Source organism: Tripterygium wilfordii, chromosome 1 (genome assembly GCF_013401445.1).
Source record: "Tripterygium wilfordii isolate XIE 37 chromosome 1, ASM1340144v1, whole genome shotgun sequence".
Taxonomy (NCBI): Eukaryota; Viridiplantae; Streptophyta; class Magnoliopsida; order Celastrales; family Celastraceae; genus Tripterygium; species Tripterygium wilfordii.
The window spans coordinates 1,058,341-1,081,141 of record NC_052232.1 but is presented as its reverse complement, the minus strand read 5'-3'; the positions used below and the strand labels follow the sequence as shown (position 1 = coordinate 1,081,141).

The following is a 22,801-nucleotide window of genomic DNA, read 5'->3' as shown; positions in this document are numbered from 1 at the left end:
CCTTTTTTGAAAGTAGTACCCCCATTATTTCATCTCATGATAGCCAAGGCCATAGAAACAACATTGGAATTTATAAATATTGGACAACACTGGATCATGTAAGGAAATTACAAATACTAAACTACCCCGGACTAAATCAAACTACACCGAAATATACCCAAACAAACTAAACAAACAAATAAGAAAAGACAAAAAATAATGGTTCTAGATCAAAAATCTTGATTTCTCCTTTATTGAGAGAAACCGATCTTCACCAGATATAGAAGTCGCATTTAATGACTTAAACCCAAGCAGGCAACAGTTCAACTGACAAATTATCTAGCACAACTTAGATGATTGTTTGTTTTATTTTTATTTTTATCTTGAATATTTTATATTTTGTATTTTAGTGTGTGATGTGTAATTTAACAACCATATAAATATTTACATATTTTCAGTCATTTTTCATAAATAATCCCAAAAAAAATTTCATGATCGTTGCCCCCCAACCCCATCAACCATTTCTTGCTCCACCACTAACCAATCCCCCAAATTGATTTCATAGATCCACCATTGCTTGCACCAAATATTTATAGTCGGAACACACATAAATAATCGATGATCATGAAATCTCAATAGATGGATGAGATTTAGATTTTAAACGACCTGAATCAAAACTTTATTCAACACAAAAACAAAGATATTTATAGTAGATAACTACCACTGGGGAGGAAGAAAAAAAGGAGATAGGCTGGACACCTTCCTCTTCTTTTTTCTTTTGAGAATTTTTTTTCCTGAGAAAAAAAAGAGAGGCGGCTAGTTTAGAGAGGCGCCATGTTATTATCTTCTTATTGAAAAACCTAAATAATTAAAAATTGAAGACAAAAAGGAAGAAAAGAAAAGAAAAGAAAAGAAAAGAAAAGAAAAAGACTAGAATGTACAAAATTGCGCACGTGTCGCCACCTTCTATAAATGATCGCGAATTAAAAACAGCAATCCCCGAATCAAAGCGGATTGACCCGCGATGGTAGTTAAGTTTACAGAACGAGGGCAATCGTGCCAATCCAAACACCGACTCCACCGAGTGCTTGCTCAAAACGTAACAGGAGCTCAACCTTCGCGCACTCTCCTTCTCCCGATTCCCTCTCTTTGATTCTCCGTCTCCTTCGAATCAATCAGATGAAAAGTGAAATTAACAGTGAGCGATATACACATCAACATGCGAGGGCATGATCGAATCAACACCTTCCTCCCGGATGAGCTGATCCTGGAGGTGTTTACGCACCTGGATTCGAAGCCCAGCAGGGACGCCTGTTCCTTGGTGTGTAAGCGGTGGCTGGCGCTCGACCGTCTTAGCCGGACCACACTCCGAATCGGTGCCTCGGGGACCCCCGATGTCTTCCTCAGGCTTCTCTCCCGCCGATTTCTTAGTGTTAAGAACATCCACATCGATGAACGCCTCTCTGTTTCGGTCCCCGTCCAGCCCGTAAGACCCATCCTTCACTCAATTGTATAATTACATATGCGTATCACTCGTTGGCTTTTTTAAAAAAATAAAAAAAAGTTTATTTATGCAATTGAATTGATTAAGGTGATGTATGGTGATTCCTTTTCTTTTTTTTTAATTTTAATTGAATTGTTGATTGTCACACTATAATTTATCAAAGTAGGAAATGAACAGACAAGATACAGCATCTTTAATGTTGGATAGGACGGGAAGGAAAAGGGTTTTTAGCCATAAGTCATGGGAATCAAGTTTTTTATTGTCTATCTGCTTTAAAATTTGCGAGGAAATATTGGGTAATGATTTGGTTTGAAAATTATAGGATAGTTTATGCTTACATGCTGACGATTTTAGAGAATGTATTACACAGGGGAGAAGACGTGGTAGTGATAAATCTCAACTTCCATATCGTAAGCTGCACTTGGGTGAAAAAAGTGGATATGAAGACAGTGAGAGTGAGCCCTACTTTCTTTCTGATGCTGGATTGAGCGCTATTGGTGACGAGTTTCCACAACTGGAAAGGTTAAGCTTAATCTGGTGCTCCAATGTATCATCTTCGGGTTTAACTTCCCTAGCTTCTAGTTGCGGTTCCTTGAAATCCCTGGATTTACAGGTAAGTTTTCTGTCTTAAATTTGAAATTCTTCTTTGGAAATAATTTATGGATATTGTTTTTTATAGTTGATTGGCCTAAGTTTGTAATTCGGCAAGTGTTAGTGTTAGCTTGTTCGGCTCGTTTCCTCATATTCTATTTGAGTTTTTCGTGTATTTAGAAGGAGCGCCAATTTTTTTTTTAATGCCAACTTTTAGGGAGAAACTGATGCTGCCACCCGTCTTCCAAGTGTAATTACATTTGAAGAGGTTAACCTCTGATATGGATTTTTGGGAGGACACTGGATTTTAGATATAAAGCAACTTCTTCCCAAAGTTCACTGCATCTGTAAAACACTATGGAGCTCATGGAACGTGAGCATAGCAAGAGTGATTTTTGATAAGTATGTTTCGTCTTTATTTTAGATATAAAAGGATACTTACTATTAAAAAAGAGAGAGACAATGTTTGTATCTGTTAAAAAATAGCTGTAAATTTAGGAAAAAATGTAAACCATTTATAATGGGAATGAGCTTGAATTCTGCTTAGATCGCCATAGCACTGACTGACTTTGCTGCTGAGAGATGCTGTTGTAAAACTTTTGACGCCAAATTAGCAAATGTGTTATTCCCTGAAGATGGATACAAGCCTGCTATAGGGTCTGGTTCTGTCTATCCAGTGTTACATTTAAGTCCACTCTTCTGCAGTAATCCGAGTAGGGTGTTAAATGTCCGGGTGGATTGTTTGTAAAACGTGGACCCTATTGTGTAGCATGCTGAAGGAGCCAGAAAGGTCTATCTATAGTTCCTGAGACATGACCTTTGTCTCATGCGAATTTTATTTTCTTGAAAGTAAGGTATTGCTGCCTGGAATGAGTTAAACTGTTGGCTTGCCTTAAGTAATTCCCCATACTTTTTAGCATTCCCCTCTCATGTGCAGTTTATGATCCAAATATTCTATACCTAATCCTTTGTGTTCAATATTGGTTTCTGCCAGGGTTGCTATGTTGGCGATCAAGGTCTCTCTACTGTTGGAAAGTCTTGTAAACTACTTGAAGATTTGAACTTGAGGTTTTGTGAAGGCTTGACCGACTTGGGTTTGGTTGAATTAGCCCAAGGCTGTGGGAAATCACTAAAATCTCTTGGTGTCGCTGCTTGTGCAAAAATAACTGATGTATCACTGGAATCAATCGGAGCTCATTGCAAGTCACTTGAGACGTTATCATTGGATTCAGAATTCATCCACAACAAAGGGGTTGTTGCTGTGGCCCAAGGCTGCCCTGTATTGAAAGTTTTGAAGCTTCAATGCATCAATGTTACAGATGATGCTTTGACGACTGTGGGCACATCATGTTTATCGCTGGAGCTACTGGCTTTATACAGTTTCCAGCAATTCACTGACAAGTTAGTTTCTTTTATTCTAATCCCCAAGTTATGAAATTTTCTATGTCCCCAATTAGAGCAGTTCGCTCTTTTTTCCCTAGTGGTTTCATTTATTAGGATAGCTTAACCTTTGGTCAACTTTTATTGGATCCTTTCCTTTTCCCTGGCCCCCCATGCATAACAAACTTGTGGATGCGGCCGCATTCTAACAATTGTGTTTTCTTTTTGCCGTTTTATCAGCACCATCATATAAGTCTTAATAATAAATCAGTACTTATACTGTAACTGGGTTTTGACTAGCTACTTAAATGTGTAATAATACTTGTTATCCTTTTATATTTTTGGGATGAGTGATGCAGCTTGATCCAGCCTGTTTCCCTTGGCAGGGGTTTACGTGCCGTGGGGAAGGGGTGTAAGAAGTTGAAAAACCTTACCTTAAGTGATTGCTATTTCCTGAGCGACATAGGATTGGAAGCAATTGCAACTGGTTGTACAGAACTTACACATCTTGAAGTAAATGGTTGTCACAATATTGGAACTTTGGGATTGGAGTCAATCGGAAGATCTTGCCGGTATTTTTCTCTGTCATTTTCTTAGACTAAGTGGTTTTGTATGCAGTACTTGAATAATTCATGCTATGCTGTATAGCTTGCTAGCATTCTTTGCTTTGTAAGTCATGCTAAATCACTTAAACTGCATGTGGTGGCGGAATTACGAATTTCACTGAATAGGATGATAAGATGCGAAACATTCGATATAATATACATATTTAGTAAATAGCATTACTTGGAAGTTCGCTCTTTACTAAATAAATATTATAAATAGTATTAGCTGGAAGTTTTCTTGTTATTAATACAGATCTTTCACCCTTCACAATTAAGAACATCATTAGTATTGATTTCATTTTTCATTAGGAATGTGTTAGTGGTTTTTTCATTTCCCCTTTTTCTATGTATAATTGTGTTCTATAGGTCTCAAAGTCTCAAACAATACCTCATTTTTACTCAATTAAGCAATAGGAATGTTTTAGCATGTTTTTCATTTCCGCTTTTTATGTATAATTGTGTTCTATAGGTCTCAAATGATTCCTCATTTTTAATCAATTTATCTTTAAAACATAGACTGGTTCCCTCCTTTGTCTGTTTCCCAAGGATTGTCCTGAATATAAATTAATTTTCCTAATCTGCATTCTGTTTTATTACATTTCTAAGATGTATTTGACGTAGCTTTTTTGGTTGATTATAACTGAACTCATATTGCCTGGGAGAAGGTTGTTCTCCCTTTCATTTTCATATGATATTGTCTTTCATTATCATGGAGGTCTGATGTATTATACTATGGTTTCTGCTTGTCATAGGCAGGTTGGTGTTTCTTGTTACACTTCATTCAACCCAAAATTTGACTCAACATATCGGGGTGATTACAATTGATATAATCAATTCTCCAACCCGTCTTTACATATTCGGTCTTTCATTGTTGTAGAAGTCTGGTGTGTACTATGGTTAAATAATCCTATAGGTAGGATGATGTTTCTTTTGACATTCTATTTAATCAGAGATTTCTTCTCCTGTGTTTAGAAAGGAAAAAATTGAGATTTCTTCTCCCACTTTAAAATGTATTTGTTAGGTCATTGGTTGGAAAGAAATGGAATTCTGTTGGGCCATGCTATGATTGGCTGGTGGCTGACACACTAACTTCTCCCTGTGTACTGTCATTTGGTACTTTTTGATATTGAAGCATTGGGTTACTTGCAGGCGCCTTACGGAGCTGGCATTGTTATATTGCCAAAGGATTGGCAATAATGCTCTTCTGGAAGTTGGAAGAGGCTGTGAATTCTTGCAAGCTCTCCATTTGGTTGATTGCTCTGGGGTTGGAGATGATGCCATTTGCAGTATAGCTAGTGGTTGCAGGAATTTGAAGAAGCTTCATATTCGTCGATGCTATGAGGTCCCCTGTCTCCCTCTCTCTCCCCCCCTCCTCCCCTCCTCGCCTCTCACGTGCTCTCACTTGTAAAGTTCATAAAGATCTCTTTAAATTTAGTTTTTCTCTGATGATTTTGTCAAGAAGATATATTGTTGTTAAAAAATTTCCACTTTCCCTGACTGTCAATTAAGCATTCATCAAAGCCTTATCCGGTTGGAATACAATGTACGATCGTTTGGCCATGAAAATGGTCGAGGTTTAGAATGCCTGATCGAAGATGTTTCATGCAAAATGTTTATCTTTTAGTGAGCATATTATTGCTTGAAAATAAATTGTAGAGCAGTCTTTTTTGGATCTTGAAAAGTTGCTCAAGTTCTAGAAGGCTAGTTCATGCAGGCATGTACACATGTACCTATATACTGTATGACATGCTACCCTGTTTCCTTTTCTTGACAGAAAGTCCCTGCCTTTCCTTAAATATCTTTTTTTTGTTCATGATAGATTGGAAACAAGGGAATCAAAGCTGTCGGTGAGTTTTGTAAGTCTCTCACGGATCTTAGCCTTCGATTTTGTGATAGGTAAAGTTTTCTGCACAATCTCTATACAATTAGACGCTGGGTTCCTTCCACGTGTGTACATGGAGAGATAATCTCTGTGTGCTTGAGTCTGTAGAAAATGTTCCTCTTAACTGCCTAACTTGCATGCAAATTTTGGCGATCCCATTGTTTTTTCACTGTTGAATTTGTGAGGGCTGTAGCACACATCATAGGGAGCTTTGTGGAATTATACAACTTTACTGTCCTGAATCTGACGCATCTTACTTTTGTTCATTAGGGTAGGGGATGATGCCCTTATTGCCATCGGCCAGGGGTGTTCCTTAAGACATCTAAATGTGAGTGGCTGCCACCAGATTGGTGATGCTGGAATAATAGCTATTGCTAGGGGGTGCCCTGAACTCACTTACCTTGATGTAAGCGTCCTTCAGGTGTGTTCTTTCTTCTTTCTCCCACTCTTCCCCTTTGCCTGGCCTTCATCATTATAACATTTATCTTACCGTGCGCCCATTGATTTCGCTCCTAGCTCTTATGATGACATCATGACGTAATTCCTGTTTCCTATTCTTTAGTTCTGGTAGAAATCTTTTGCTGGCCAAATTGCATCAGCGAACGTATAACTCAATCTCCATACTTTGCAGTCAACCTATGGAAGTTCCTATTTTGTGGCTTGTCTGGTCTACTCTCTTACTTGCATGGAAAAATGATTAAAGTTTACCTTATTCCAGATTTCATAGAAACCACACGAAAAAATGACGGGTGGATATGAGCAGATGCTCATTATATATCCATCAATTTGGAAAACTTGGGAATTTTGAGGGTTTTGTTATAGTCTCATCTCTTAGGTCATTAATCTTTCCCGAGTTAATTAATGAGTACCAACCAGGCAACCAGTAAAAGCAAGCTCACTAGACCGCACTGCATACACTTTCGGTCCAGACCAGGTTCTTCTTTTGTTGCAAGATGTAGCTATTGGTATGCCGCATTTTATAGATTTTCTGGTTGTTACTTAAAAACTCCATATTTATTCATGTCACCGATATTTGGTCTATGTTTGATGTGTCTTGTTTTTTTGAAACTGCTTGTTCCAGACACGCTTCTTTTCCTTATTCTCATTGCCATATAATTGCTTTTCCGTTTATTTGCATATTCTCTTACTATGATTCCTCTTCCTCCAATCTGCGGTCTATCTTACTATCATTCCTTGCCCCTTCATCCTCTAATCAGTAACTTGGTTGGCATTTTTTGTAAGGTAAATTGAATATATACCTGCTTTAATGGTTCTATTTCTTATCCTTTCACATTTCTTTCTCTCTAATATTTATGGTATTTTACTTTTAACTACTATATGGCCTTTAATTTTTTATTTCAATCTCTCAGTAAACTACTGTATGAATTCAAAGCTCATCCCTCGCAACTTCAGTCATCTTGTGTCAAAACTCTTTTTTTCTTTGTCCTTCCCCCTCATATGCCTAACTTTGAAACGTAGTGCGTTTCATGTTTGGATTATTCCCATCCTGAATTCCTGATTACCCCAAATAAGTGTGCTTGTTCTGATCATTCAATATGCCATTTCTTGGTTGGTTATTTCAAATATGTTTTAATCACATGGTGGGTTTGGGACAGTGATAATGGCCTCTGATGCTTTTATGCATGACAGATCATTTCATTGACTTCCAAACTGGTCATTTGCCCTAAATAGTTTAAAGGCGGTAGTAATGTGCTTTTGCGAAAAGCACGTAAATTGTCCATTTGCAAGATGAAGTGGAAGCTGTTAACATATTGATACCCATGTTGCGAAATTATAAGAATTCCAAATTACACAATTCTACAGCTTGCAATTCCTCATAAACTGACTTGCTTTGTTACTTTTCTGTTTGGTCAGAACTTGGGCGATATGGCAATGGCTGAGCTAGGAGAAGGCTGCCCATTACTGAAGGAAATAGTGTTGTCACACTGCCGTCAGATTACAGATGTTGGTCTTGCACATCTTGTGAGAAATTGCTCCATGCTGGAGACCTGCCACATGGTTTATTGTCCAAATGTAACTTCAGCTGGAGTTGCTACTGTAATCTCTGGTTGCACAAACATTAAAAAGGTTCTGGTTGAGAAGTGGAAGGTTAGCCAGAGGACCAAAAGGAGAGCAGGCTCCATCATTTCCTACCTCTGCATAGACCTCTAGATCCCGCATCATAAGGTGCAAGGATGTGCATGGTTGTTTAATGTCTTTATAGATACTTATAATGGTATCTGTTCTTAGGTAAATTATATATCTTTATGTAATAATGTAATCTGTGCAACATTTTCTAATAATGTGTTGGGTGCATTCTGTTAACAGGCGATGCCTTTGCACTTTCATGTAGAAGATTTTCTTTGATATATAGGACAAGAGAGGACAGAGTGGCTAAAGGATATATCTTTTTTTCCTTAAAAAAACGGTGACGCTTTTTTTTGGTGATCGGGCGGTCATTTTATGACCGCTTGGTTAGTTTTAAACTCGGGATGATCATTTTGTGCACATAACGGGTCACCAATCTAGTCTTGAATCGAAGTTAAGATGAAGTCTATAATAGGATTCTAATCTCCTCTCAGGCCCATGCTATCGGTCTGTGATACTTGTAAAATATTACCTCTAATTGATTCAAACACCCAATCTGATAGAACTTTCACCTCTTAATCCTATGCTATATAACCACTATGCCAAAAAAACCACTATGTTAATGTCGAGTTGTTACCACACCTACGACACCTCCTCTGTGTAGAACCATGCAGGCAACCTCCATCGATCCACTCATCCATCAGTTCACTCATCCATCGGTTTCCCTACTATTCTTTCCCGACGCAGTATATTGTCTACAAGCCGCTTGAGAGTTAACGAGAGCCGTGCCTAGTGGTTTCAGCATCAGGGTTTATTTGCATATTTAACATACCAACATCTTGCATGAGAATGAGACTACTGTTTACAACAAAATTTTATATTTTTCACACAAGGAAATTAAGGGGAGCAAATTCCCCGTTTCGGGTTTTTTCTTGACCTGAATCCTCCAGAACCACAAGAATCTTTAATTTGAATGGGATTCCAACCCAGCACCTTTTGTTTTGAAAAGAGTTGCTCTTTGTAGATCACAGTAAAGAATGGAAATGCTCCATCTTTGAGTGCGGTTTGAACTCTCAGGTCTTGGCCTTGGCTAGGTGTTTTGAGTTAAGCAGACCAGCATTGCACGGCCCGTTAGAGTAGGAAGGCAAGCCGGCATGGCTGGTCCGGCGAGGTGGGATTTGGCATCACTACCTCAAGGCAGTAACTACGGGAGTCGAAACAATCTTAAGAAATCGTGGGGCAACACAAAACTTGTAACATGCAGAAACTGGTTGCAGCCGGGGCACCACACAAGACTCAAGCTCTTGAACATACATTTTGACATCAATTATTGGACAGGTTGCTGTTAACCTTAGCTGAGTAAGTGGTTTTATAAATAAAGCTCAACTACTCTCGCACTAAAGACTGTTTTCTCCACCTAAGAATCATTATGCCATCGGCTCATGAAAAATAAATCCGTAGTCCGGAGCGGATAATATCTTTGAATTGTGTTTGGCGAATTTCAACAGTTCCCACAACCAGAAGTCTCATCGTGTGATGATATAACAAGAACAAGAAACCTCAACAATACCCTAATAGCCATGATGACAAAGACAAAAACATATGCATATATAATTATATATAGATCTCATTTTCCATAGTTGTTGGCTACAAACCAATTTTAACATCTTTCAGTGTCTGTGGTCTCTAAACTCATCTAGGTCAAGTAATTGATTTATCTGTTCAGTAACCAAATCCCACACTTGATCATTCCTAGAAACTCTCCCTAAACCCATCTCTATATGCTCAAGTAGCATAGGAGGCAGGAGATCTTCCTCATTAATCAGCCGATGCGCGCTAACAATCGATGGGGTATAAGTCATTACCGGACTCAAATCCCAGTTCCTCTGGGGATCTTGGTATTGAAAATTCGAGGAGTTGTTGTGCATCGTTGGATACACAATAGGAGGTCTAAGGTTCGATTCCCATCTGAGGCGGAGAAGTTGAAGCTCGCCTAATAGCATATGATGTCGATAGTGCATTTGGTAGGATTCAATGCCAACCACAATGCGGTTGCATATGCTACAAGTAAATTGTATGTGAGGAAGGAAATTGATGCATCTTGTGTCGTCTATGAATCTATACATGGTCATTGAAACGACAAAATGAGAAGTCTAATGCCTTAAGAGATTTGAACAACTAAGTGAAAATTGTTGTGAGAGTAAATAATGGGGAGAGGAATGTATTATTTATAGGTTATTTTCTTTTTCTTACCTTGTTAGGTCAACAATAGGGAAAATGATAAATTCTTCGGGTTATATAATCTAGCGGGATTCGCCTTTGTCAGAACTTTATGATTTTCTCATAAGCTTCTCATGAAGTATGTCATCAATGACGTATCTAGATGGTTGTCTTGCCTTAATCACGAATCTAAAAGAAATTTACTTTTCTTAAATAGGGATATAACTGAGTTGTTACAGTCGAGTTTGGTTTTAAAAAGGAGATCCTCGCTCAGCTTGTTACTTCCAGAGCTCTATCTTAACTCGTTTAGAGCATCCCATTAGATATGGTAAAGCAATCCCCTAGAATAGTGCATTAGGAGCTCGTCTTGCCTTAATCAATGGGAGAGCAAGGCAAGCACCAAATAACTTGTTTAGAGCATCTCATTAGATATGGTAAATGCCTCCAAATGTACTTCCAGTCACTATTCTACTTTTGGGTGTGCACTAGATCAGACAAATTTGTCAGGCTCGAGCAATAACCCACAAACCATATATCAAACAAACCTATTGAGGATTGGTACCGACTAAAAACTAATTTCTACCAACCAAAAACACTAGCGAATCTGTTTGGTATGCTTATCTTCCATGCATTTTTTTGAAAATAACTTTGAAAAACACATTTCATTACTCATTTTAGAAAACACGGGAAACATGAAATCACTTGAAAACAACATGAAAAAATAAAACGAAAAGAAAGAAGTTTGCTGGAAAAAAAAAAAACAGAAAACAAATCAAACCGCCCTAAGCAATTAATTTATATAAAATCAATTGAAAACAGAAAATGAAAATAAAAGAGTTCTTAAGAAAAATAAAAAACAAAAGAGAGAATTAGATGACGCAAATGTTACTGGGCTGGTGTAAGGCCCATTGATTATGGACTTTAAAGGAAGCTTATGGGCCATGTAGAACCCATCCGTGAAGTCCAACTGTCCAATGGATACATTTTTAAGATCTCGCAGCCCAATAAATATGGATCTCCGGTGGCCCATGTCTGACAATCTTAAGATGGCTGATAGCCCATCATTGCTTGTTCAGTTTGGGCCTGGCTTTTGTGTCAAGAAGACAAATGTTTTAGGCTCTAAATTGAAAGGTTAAGGCCCACTACTTCTAAAAGATGGACCAGGGCTTTGTCCTTACAACTTACAAGGTACAACCAATTAGATACGTCATACGTCAATACTTCCACGGTTCCTCCATCATATACACAAACATAGAGGGTTTCTCAAGAGCGAAATCTTACATTTGACAAACGTACGGACGTATCCAAAAATGGGTAGGCCAACATAAAAACTGAAGTGTGGGGCCCAATGCATAAGAGCCCCACACTTGCTAAAAGCCTAAAACTTGCCTAAAAAAGGCAGGTTCGCACGGTTATCAGGTGCGGGATCTCACACCTGAGAATCAGTGTGTGTGTCAATAAGAGTCTAGTTTCACTTCACTGGTTAGTGAAATTGTTTAGTCAATCACTCGAGTCATAACCTAGTTGTTGAATGTCAAATTGCATGGATTTAGGAGGTTCCTGAATTCATTTAGTTTAATACTAGGAGCAATATTTTTGTGATCACTTGTTGGGCTTTAGACCAACTTACTCTATCGTCAGGTAGAAAATTTTACTTATGTGCGCGTGGACTTGACGACCCAAATTTTAACTCACATTGAATATTTAAAGGACAAATTTATATGATATCTCTCTGTTACGAAAAAAAATTACTGCAATTGGGTGCATATATCAGTCCTGCACCACCAGATCCAGATGCACATTTTCGACGAGATACATCAACAGATGCATATTAAAAATCACAGATTTTGCCATGCCAAAGTTTATTTCCAAGGAATAATTGTTGTGGTGCAACAGTAGGTTATATATGTAATATATATATATATATATATAGTCTTAGCCAATTCATTTTTGCCTTGAACAGCAAAGATGAAAAGATAGCGCATGAGGCACTACAAAGCAGCCAATCATGGTCACCTTGTAGATTCATGTAAATTTATAGTGCGACTGCGACGACAAACCACCTCTTTGTATTTTGCATCATCTGGATTTTGTTCGTGACTTCCACGCCAGCATATGGATCATCTTCTGCCCCTGGCCTTGATCATCCTAAAAGCTCACTTTATTATCAAAAATTAAATTAAATTAAAAAAAATCCACCAAACTCGCCATGCAACTCACAACAACAACTATTGCTAGCTACACTACTAATCAAACACATGAACATGAAACTTTGATTTGCAACAACGAAAGAATTTTGCAAAAGAGACTCCCTTCAAATTTTCTTTGGTAACCGAGAATGATACCATAAAAGTTTATTTTTTGGACACTGATATTATATGAGCCTACAATCGAATCATTAAACTTGCGCATACAGAAGTTTCCTACGTGTGGATAGGATAAGTTGAACCAAAAGTTTAGTGCTTGACCACAATGATAGGGTCGTACAAAATTACGATATAACCGAATTGACCAAAAATTGAACTGATCGGTCAGTTATTTTCAAAAAAAATTACATACTTATTTAATATAACCGATAGATAACAGAAATAACCATCGATATATTGGTTAAATTCATGTCAGAAATAACTATCGTAATTGACCGTTTTGCACCCCTACATAAGTGAGAATCAAACTCATGAGTATTTGAATTCATACGATCTGACTCGGAGAAATTCACCATTCACGAGACTATTTTCATGATAATTGGTGAAGTGAGAAAAGAAAAAAGGAATTGCTAAAATAAGAGAAATTAAGTTGATATAAACCTTGAAAAACCATGATCACATTTCCCCCACAATTACACAACAAAAAAAAAAGCCTCAAAAACTCTTTTAGGCGTGACAAGCCTAAGTGGGGTGCATTATCATTGATAGATCCCCTGACCCCCAATCCCATTCCCACCCTTTTTAATTTGATACCTTCCCATCTTCCCCTTCCTAATCTTCTTATCTTTCTACACAAGTCAACCCCAACATTCATCACCATCCTTAACCAATCAAATCCCTCCACATCATCACCTTCTTCTTCTTTTTTCTTTTTTTTTTCTTTTCAAGTTTTATGATCACCCGCCCCAAAATTGTCCAACTAACCCCAGTGTATGTATCTGCCACCACCGTGCTCCGCATGCTTCCGGCGGCTCGTGAAGGTCTGAAACACCACACTCCCCGCTGCTGGGAACTCGTCGACGGCAAAGCTACGGCATTTGAAGCCAAGTGGCTCGATTGCATTTGCGACGCGTGTCCACACCTCGTGAGAACTAGACGTTGTCGAAACGGACAGGGTCGCCGGCCGGAAAACCTGCACCGCCTTCTTTAAAGTCTCAGAGAATTCGTCCATGTCATCGTAGATGGAGCCCACACATTCGAAACTCGCGTAGCTAAAACCGTCTTCCGGGGTTACATGGATTGTGGAGTAGCGATCTCCGTCGTGAATACCATTCATCGAGTACCCACAAGGATCGAACCCAAAATCACAAATGATTGCTCCCGGAATTATGTTGTCGATTCCGGTCAGTTCCGTCATTTCTTGTCCGGCAGCGTCGCTGTTTTTGTCGTCATCGGGACGTCGGAAGAATTTGCGGGCTAAAACACGGTCGAGCTCAGTCATACAGACCTCAATCGTGAACAAAGTTTGATCAATTGGGATTTCTTGGTCACCAGCAGTGAAAACATGCCAATTATGATTGGACAATTTGGAGAGCATAACGGAGGCTTTTCTGTAACAGAGATTTGAAGGGAGAGTTTCTTCAAGGTAAATGACTTCTTCTTTGAAGCTCGAGTGAGGGGAGGGTTGTGATTTGGGAAAAATGAAGCTGCCTCTGGTGTATCTACAGGAACACAAAGTGAGGCCAAGATTGAAGGCATAGTGTATCAATGGCCGGATTGATTTGAGGAGCTGAGTAGTCCCACAAGTCTTGATGATGATCTTGGTGGGGTAGATGAATAGGCTTGACTCTGATAACACATAGGCATCAAAAAACTGGTTCCCAACAGAGGATACAACAGTGCATTGCACAGCATTCAACACCTTCTCTAATGACTCCATATTAATCAGCCTAAGACCCATGTCGGAAACTGGGTCATCACCGAAGAAATGAAGCTCTAGGCGCTTCTCAAAGCCTTCGAATCCAGGCACAGCCATTTGCACACAAAGTATTTGATGAAATGACTATGTGGGTCGCTGAAACAGAGGAGGAGGAGTTTTGAGAGAGGGAATTTTGGGAGCAAGTACTACAGGTGAGTGAGAGAGAGAAGGGGAGAGTAGATGGGATTTATAGGTGGTTGTGGGGGGGAGTGGGGGGGAGAGAGAAGGGGCATGCGGATGTGAGGCAACCAAGAATCATGATTGCAGGCATAATGAAGTGAAAGAAGATGATGATATATGTTCTCTACAATATATATTTTTTCTGTTTGTGGGAAAATCTTTCTTTCTCATCAGACAGGAACAGGGAGGGAACGGAATTTATGCCCATGCGCATGCACATTCCTTCCCTTTCTTTCTTCTTGCTCCCACCCACCCACTCCCTCTACAGACAAAAACTCTCCCATATCATCAGTTCCAATCACTCTGTATCCTTCCATGTCTCACTCACTCGACTTTACTATTCATACCAAATCCCACATGTAATTTGTTCTGTTCAAACACTTTCATACAACTCTGATGCAATAAACAGAGCGATTAACCATCAAAGAGAACAGAGCATGGACCAAATTATTGAAAACTCTCTGTTTATTTTTTTTAAAGTAGTTGGCAAATGGCTGCATGATTATGCAAGAAAAAAGGTCCATAAACAAATTTACAAAACTTTGATTTTATGACTCAAAAAATAACTTTCAATTAACAGAAAAAAAGCTCTGTGTTCAAGTCATTCGCATGGCACTTCTGTAGGACACACAAGCATAATCATAGGCAAGACTGAATGTTTCTTTGAATGGCAACAACACTATATATAAGCATTGATGCTATGAAAAGTGACTGTTACTGGCACAAACCCGGGCTTAATCTCAATTAGGTATGTAGTATGTACTATACCAAACAACAGTAATCAAAACAGAGAGCATGTAGAACAATTAATTAACACAAATTGCTTGGAGGGTTTTGGTTAGTAGGGAATAGTTTGTCGTTTTCAAAGAAGGCAAGTGTTAATTAACAAGAACCAGACGGGTCAAGGGTGTCTGCAATAGAAGTCACATAGTTTTCCTACAGGTCTAATCACAAATGTCCCATATGTTTCCTACAGTCACTTTACGACCCCTGGGCCAGTTTTAAACTTAAGATGGTCACCCCATTCGTACAGCGGCCACCAATTTAGTCCTGAGTCGAAGCCCAATGCGCGAGTAAGATTGGACCGAGGTCCAAAATAGGGCTCTTAACCATTCCCAGGAAGCAAGCCCTTGCCATCGGCCCTTGGCTCACGAAACCCAAGAAACCCTAAGGAATTACGTCCCACCGGTTCGAACACCTGACTTGAGGGATCTTTCACCTCTAAGTCAAAGTCATATGATAAAACTATTAAGCTAATGCCAAGTTGTTTCCAGTCTGCTTACCTGTGTGGGGTTCACACAAATTTTAAAATTTGTTAAATAGATTGGACGTAAAACTTTAGTGACTTCTACTCCAGGAGATCTCATCCGAAACCAGATGTGCCCAACATTTTTTGAGGTAAGAGTAATAATAAAGGCGCAACAAGACAAGCATTTGCAACAGTAGATCACAAACAAAAAACAAAAGGAATCAGGCGTGGCCATGCAATTAGGGTGGGGGAGGTCCCCTTACGTGAAAATGAAAAAGCAGTAGGCACTCCACACATCATTTTTATTCCCCATGCAAATCCATGTGAGAGGAGGCATTATCATATCTCTTAAACCCTAATTTAAACAGGCAAGCCAAACTACTACTGTTTAATCTTTTGAGCTTCCAAAAGGTGATATATGCTTTATTCATCATTTACATGTAAAGTTTCTCATTAATTTGTGTACGTGATTGTGTACAGTGAATGCTATTTTTTTTTCCAACTGGAGGTGGTCGAAGTAATTAATTTGCTAAGTATTGATTAAAATTTGACTTTGTTTAATTGACACACTAGATAGATTCTACCAATATTCACAGTGCATAGTTAATCGATTGAATTTGTTGACTGGTGGTGTATAGTGGGATCAATTCTGATAAAAAAACCCATGAATCAAAAGTTGTATTTAGTTCCATTGGGAGGCTAGGGAGCTGTAAGTGAACATACAGGTCCTTATTTTACTCAAAATAATCACCTCTACTTTTAACCCATTGAATCTAACTAAATGACTAAGATTAAAGCTGATTTAAAGTTTAGAAATTAGGGTTTAGAGAAAAATAATTATAGTTCGGTTTTTAGGGTTTAGGCTTTGTTATTAACCACTTGGTTGGTAGTCTAGTGGAGAATTTCTCTAGGGCAAATCATATAAAATCGGAAGGTTATGAGTTTAATTTCTATTGGGAAGAATACTCTTGTTGCTACACGTTGGATTTTGGCCCAGCTTACCCTGTCATGAGATGAGAAAACTTATATATATAGTGTCGTTCTTGATCGGTTACCCAAAAATAAGTTTAGACTTTAATTTTTAGTATTTAGGGTTTAGGTTTTTGAGGCTTTAGAATTGAGCTTGGGTTTAGTCAGTCTTATTTGATCAGATCCAAACAGCTTAAAAGTAAATATACTTATTAGAGCATGACTCAATCAACACACACATATACATATACATATACATATACATACATAGCTTGCAAAATATAATAACAAAGATTATGTTATAGTGGGAGTAATTAGTGCTTGGTAGGCTTTGAAGGTAGTTCCGTAAATGACTTGATGAACCACCTCTCCCCCCTACATCACTTTTTTTTTCTACCCTCCTTAGCTTTATTTATACACCAACAAGATGGTATCATAATAATTAACTCAACATGATAAACTCTACACACAACTTTCCCTCTTTGTAAGCTAAAACCACTCATATCTTCACATATACATACAAAAATGGAAGAATTCATACATACATACATATATATATATATGGGTAGCTAGCAAGGTATGTAATGATACAGTATTGTGAGAGCTTCATTAGAATCAAAAATAAGGGAGTTTTTAAGGGCAATAAAATGATGCAGAAAAGCTATGGTATGGATGGAGTCATGAATAAATATTATTATTATGGGTGGCTGGCAGCCTCCATTATGACCACATTCCACATCTTGTGCTGCACGCGCACCCACTAAACTCACAAAAACACTATCTCCCTCGAGCACACACAAGGCCTAACCTTCCTGTCGCTCTCACCAAAATATGGTCAACTCACACACTTTTTTGCCACGCGCACAAATTGTCGACAGATAAGTTGGGTCTCGACCTCAATGTGAAACACAACGAGGATAGATCGACCCTAATGAGAATCAAACTTTGGAAACCCAACAAAGATATATCGAACTTCGAAAACTCAATAGAAATATGTCTTCGACCAAAGTTGTAACCAACTAAGCTATCCCAATTTCGTTGTCAACCCACACACGCTACGCAACATAAAAAAGTAGTCTCAAACTACAAAATCCCCCACCTTTTTACATCAAAAGATGCACAACGAGATCTTCTCAAGCTAATTTGAAAACTTTTGTTAATTTGAAGCGACAAAGCAAGGAATTTTCGAATGACTAATTAACTAATCTTTGATTTTTGGACCCCACTTTGGTCACCTTTTCAAAAACTATACAACATGACCATATACATATAATACATTAATTCTTCTTCTTAATTATATTCTCTCCAGCTACCCAAATCATACATGTAGAGAGGCTCTATCTAAAACCCATGATTGGTCCCACTCATGAGCCCTCCCGACAACCACCGTGGCTGTCCCCACATAAACTACACATCATCCTCTCTTGTGGCCTAACTTCTTGGCGACATATGGGCCCCAACTCCATGGCTTTGGTTTTTTCCTTAGACAATGTGTCCCCACTTGGGTTTCTTGGTTAGGGTGACGCTTGCATTTCTTCAGCGGGGTGGTCTGATGTAATAAAAACGGCTAAAATATTATATATATCCTTACACTATCACATTTTTCTCATTTCTATCCTTAAACTATGATATTTGTCCTTTATATCCTTAAAGTATCAATTTATGCATCATTTTTGTCTCGAGTCAACATCCCGATGTTGACTCCGGCAAGAATGTTTACGTGTAAATATTTTAAAAATTTTTATTCGCTAATTTTACACCTGCCATATAAAAAATTAACTTTTAATTAATAAATTTACACCTGTACAATTTTAAAGATTTTAAGAATATAAACAAATAACAAACCCAAATTCCACACAGGGAAGAACATTCTCAATTTGCAAGGGACTAAACCTTAATATGGTTTCGGTGGCTTCGGAGAGAACCCATGGTGCTTCCTTTTAGCGGCAGACCCATGACGAAGGTCGTGATTTTGCAAGAACAGGTCGCACAAATCCATGGCAGCTGAAGACGCCGCACAGGTCGCATCCCATGTCGTGATTTTGTAAGAACAAGAGCCAAAGTCATAATTTTGGAGATTCCGATGTGGGCAACGTTTGGGCTTGGGGACCCTAATGGGTTTGTCACTTCAAAGTAAGTGATTGGAGGTGTAATGTTGATTTCGGCTTTGTGTAGAGAATAACATAAGTAGATGAAAGGGAAAGGAAGCCATGGCTGATGTGATCTTCCTCCCCCAAGGATGAGAGTGATGGGTCGAGCGGGTCATCTCATCTGTCGGATCAGTATCAATGCTCCATTCATCTAGTGTTCAAAGTTATCATCAATCCTCTCATGTTCTTCCGGAATGGTCTTTACTTTGATTTGTAAGTTTTTTTTTTATTATTAATTAATTTCACGGGTGGAAAGAAATGAAATAAAAAAATTATTTTGCCTCTGTCATCAAGCCATGTGCAATGTTCATCGGAGATTGGATGCCACATCAGCAATTTTGCCAGAGTCAATATCGGGATGTTGACTCGGGACAAGAATGATGCACAAATTGATACTTTAAGGATAGAAAAGAGAAATATTATAGTTTAAGGATAGAAATAAGGACAAGAATCAATACAATATTTTTTTTTACAAAAAAAAAAAATCATCAATAGGTTTGATCGAGTTGATGAATTTAATGATATATCTTTTTTAATAAATAAAAATCAAATTAAACGTGAAAAAGACGTGAGAATTCTGAACCGTTGAATATAAAACGATCAAAACAAAGTTACGCTTTCTTTTTCAAAAACAAAAACCCCTCTTCCATCGCTGTATTTTTTTTTTACAACAGACCCCGCCGACTCTTCTTTAGCCGCCATATATTGCTTGCACGCGCAAAAGAAATTGCACACATGTGGTAAATTGGTGAGAAGAGTTGTGTTGGCATGGTGTGTGTATTACTGTATTTGTTTGTGCTTGAGCACTAATCGAGCATCCCCTGTGAGTGCTACTGTACCATGCGCATAAAAATGTACGTATGTGTGTGTATATATATATATATATGATGCCCCCACCACTCTCTCTAGTTTAGGATGAGATAGAACTATAGAAGAAGATAGTGCATTGGACCTAAAAACACTTTGGTTTTCATGGGATCGGGTGATGCATCATTCTCAAGCTCATTTACAAAATTTGAGTGTATATATATATATATATATATATGGTGATATGTCATATTCCTTCCCCTTTGACCCCCTCTTTAGGTAGTGATAACTAGAAACCTTACGTCTAGGAATGGCAATTGGACAAGATAGAGCGAATTTGCTCATCAATTCTAACCCCCACACACTATTTAAGTGGAACTCTTTATTATTATGGTGTTTGAGGAGAATAGGATAATTGGGTCATACCCCGTGATTTAAATTCTTATAGTATCAACATCAATATCTTTATAAATCTAGATTTTCTAAAAATACATCAAAAAATAGCCATTTCTTTATTTTTATGCTTTCGTATTTTATAACGTGTAAAATCGGACCGACCTCTGGTGCTCTATAATGGATATCTTGGCTCTGCAAATGTATCAGTTGATCAGATTAGAGATCATGAAGTTGTTTTGTCCCTACACAAGTAGAAAATATGAGCTTTGGGGTTCCCAATGTGTACCTCATAGGGACGCTCCTGACGCTTAAGTTAGATCAGTAAGAAATGAGACTAGCTAGGGAGACGGCTCGGTATTTATCTTGTATTGAATGGTGAAAAAGTCTAGAGATATTTACCTAAGTAGAGGCTCCTTTTTATATAAATTTTGAGTTATTGATCACCCTTGATTATAGATGTGATTTCTGGGGGCAAATCCCCTAGATTAAGATCTTTTGCAGATCTTATTCATAATCAATGATGAGTGCTGCTCAATACCCATAGGAGTTTTGATCACCTGAGCTCTTGAGATCATGCTTGTCAGGTAGTACTGAGGAGTACCGACCGAGGAGACATCTGAGTGTACGAGATGCTCCCAACCCATCCCCTCCTCCACTTTGTGAGATACACATGTCGGCGTCTCATGGAAAAATGATATTTTGGTATTATTAGTATTGAACAACACCACACATCAGGTTCCCAAATAATATTCTCTATAGCGTTAACATTAAGTGGCTCAAGTCGGGGTCTAAGGACAAAATAGGCCAAATTCATTTGGTCTTACTGTATGTCATAATCAACAAGACAAATTTTTAATTTGAACCCGTCTTACCAACGAGAGGTGATTCGGTTGACAATCAGTTGGGTTAGGCATGCATACTGCATATGTGTATCCAATGTTTGATTTCAATGAGAAGTATATTTCTCAGCGGTATTTCAAAATTTGAACCCGTCTCATCATCCACGTTGTGTTATTTTTTTGATTCAAACGTTATAGCTTCAAAAACAAAAAAACACTTAGTGGTCCTAGAATGCCACATTGTTGTGTTCTACTACAACTTAGACTAATTATCATATTCCTATGACCCAATATTATAATCTCCAATTATGTGGGCTCTCAATGCAAAGATTTTGTCTTGAAGTCACATGAATGGTTGCTTATCTACTAGAATCAAACCTCGTAAGGTGCTATAAGATATCTCTTGAAAGAAAACAAAACATGTCTGCGCAGATTTACATTTGCCCATAAAACCAAACATGTACTAAAGACATGAGCACCAATGGAATAGTAGCTTAGTTGGTACGATTTGCTTCTCCTCGAGTGGATTGCTGGTTAAAGTTAAGATCTCTCATGAAATGCAAGATTTGTTCATATTTTGTCTGCATAGATTGGATTGAAGAAATTTTACGCATCACAGACACTTATGGAGAATGACTCATCGTCTACTAGATACCATATGATCACGCCCAAAGGGGTTTGCTACTATTTTAAAATATAATCTCACATCCCTTGGGTACCAGCACTTGTGCTAATATACTAGAATGAGTTTTCCTCCTCCCTTATAAGTCGATTTGCAATGGATACAATGGGGCCCACATTTTATTACATCACATCGAAGCAAACCCAAGGTTCTGATGGGAAACACGAACATTTGACTTGTCTATGTATTTAGCCTGGCATAACTCAACCCACACATACGGGTGAGTGTCAAAACAAAATCTCACATCGCTTGAACCCTAGGGTACAAAACACTTTCCCCCTCCTTGTAAACTGGTTTGCGAGGGAGACAATGGGCCCACATTCATACGATGAAAGTATGCATGTGAATTGTGCCTCGAGCCCTTCAAATGGCAAAGAAGAGATCTATCTAGGAATCAGACACGCCACATCATATCATTCCTCTCGTGCTTGGGACATCTAATTATATAAAATAAATTAAAATAAAAAATTATTATTATCGTTATTTTTATTAATGGAAAAAAAAAAGGACAAAACCAACTGCTCCACGCAAGCATCATTCTACTGTAGTGAGTATGACAACTACAACGCATACAGCAATGTATGTCGTATTCAATCCCTTTAATTTCCCCGTACGTTTCTTAGTAATGCTTACCGTGCAAACTAGTCCCCCACTCACAATCATCATATCATCCGTTCCACCCTCACAATCTACATTAATAACACTTTGTCCGTTTTAGATCAATCCGTAAAAATTTATCTTCTTAACCCAACACTAGCACATACTAGTTTGAGTTCAGAAAAAACGTTTATTACTAGTTATGAAATTTGACATATTATATTATGTATTGCACATTTTCCTCTACGCATGTGAGACAAGAAATTTAGTTTCATCGTCACTCGATAGTTCTCACAACACCACCAAACTTGATACTATAAAAATTTGTGGCCTCACCCACTCGAGCAAGGTGCTACACCTATAATAACACCCAAGGAGGTTTGGTTTACTACTATGATCGTCCATGTTCATCCTTTCCCAAAAAATTTAAAAGAAAGAAAACTCATTGAGTTGACTCAGTATAGTGGAACGATTTTGTGACTCAACCCAATTAATTGTAGATTCATAGTTTGGGAGTTGGATGATCCAATTAATTACCCCACTCTTACTGTGAATCAA

General features: G+C 38.2%; 2 protein-coding genes across 3 annotated transcripts; one reads left to right on the top strand and one right to left on the bottom strand.

Annotated features, from left to right (window-relative positions):
- Window positions 1–974: 974 nt before the first annotated feature.
- On the top strand, window positions 975–8,345 carry LOC120000030 (F-box/LRR-repeat protein 4-like). 2 transcript variants are annotated; one of them, XM_038847904.1, is made up of 8 exons: window positions 975–1,465; window positions 1,854–2,096; window positions 3,069–3,475; window positions 3,814–4,026; window positions 5,209–5,401; window positions 5,879–5,955; window positions 6,212–6,362; window positions 7,817–8,345. In XM_038847904.1, the coding sequence occupies exons 1-8, from the start codon at window positions 1,199–1,201 to the stop codon at window positions 8,111–8,113; spliced, it is 1,848 nt and encodes a 615-aa protein (XP_038703832.1). In that variant the 5' UTR covers window positions 975–1,198; the 3' UTR covers window positions 8,114–8,345. The 2 variants fall into 2 exon arrangements, with proteins under 2 accessions (XP_038703832.1, XP_038703837.1); XM_038847909.1 differs by having other exon boundaries at window positions 976–1,465; window positions 3,841–4,026.
- A 4,677-nt stretch (window positions 8,346–13,022) lies between these two features.
- On the bottom strand, window positions 13,023–15,009 carry LOC119987323 (S-adenosylmethionine decarboxylase proenzyme 4-like). Its single transcript, XM_038832237.1, has one exon. It carries the CDS (start codon window positions 14,429–14,431, stop codon window positions 13,376–13,378), a length of 1,056 nt encoding a protein of 351 aa, XP_038688165.1. The 5' UTR covers window positions 14,432–15,009; the 3' UTR covers window positions 13,023–13,375.
- Window positions 15,010–22,801: the final 7,792 nt, after the last annotated feature.

Bases quoted from the DNA above. Each gene is read 5' to 3' on its own strand.
- LOC120000030 (XM_038847904.1), top strand. From the start codon at position 1,199: ATGCGAGGGCATGATCGAATCAACACCTTCCTCCCGGATGAGCTGATC. The intron at 1,466-1,853 runs GTAAGACCCATC...TGTATTACACAG, and splicing joins TTTCGGTCCCCGTCCAGCCC to GGGAGAAGACGTGGTAGTGA. The intron at 4,027-5,208 runs GTATTTTTCTCT...GGTTACTTGCAG, and splicing joins TCAATCGGAAGATCTTGCCG to GCGCCTTACGGAGCTGGCAT.
- LOC119987323 (XM_038832237.1), bottom strand. From the start codon at position 14,431: ATGGCTGTGCCTGGATTCGAAGGCTTTGAGAAGCGCCTAGAGCTTCAT.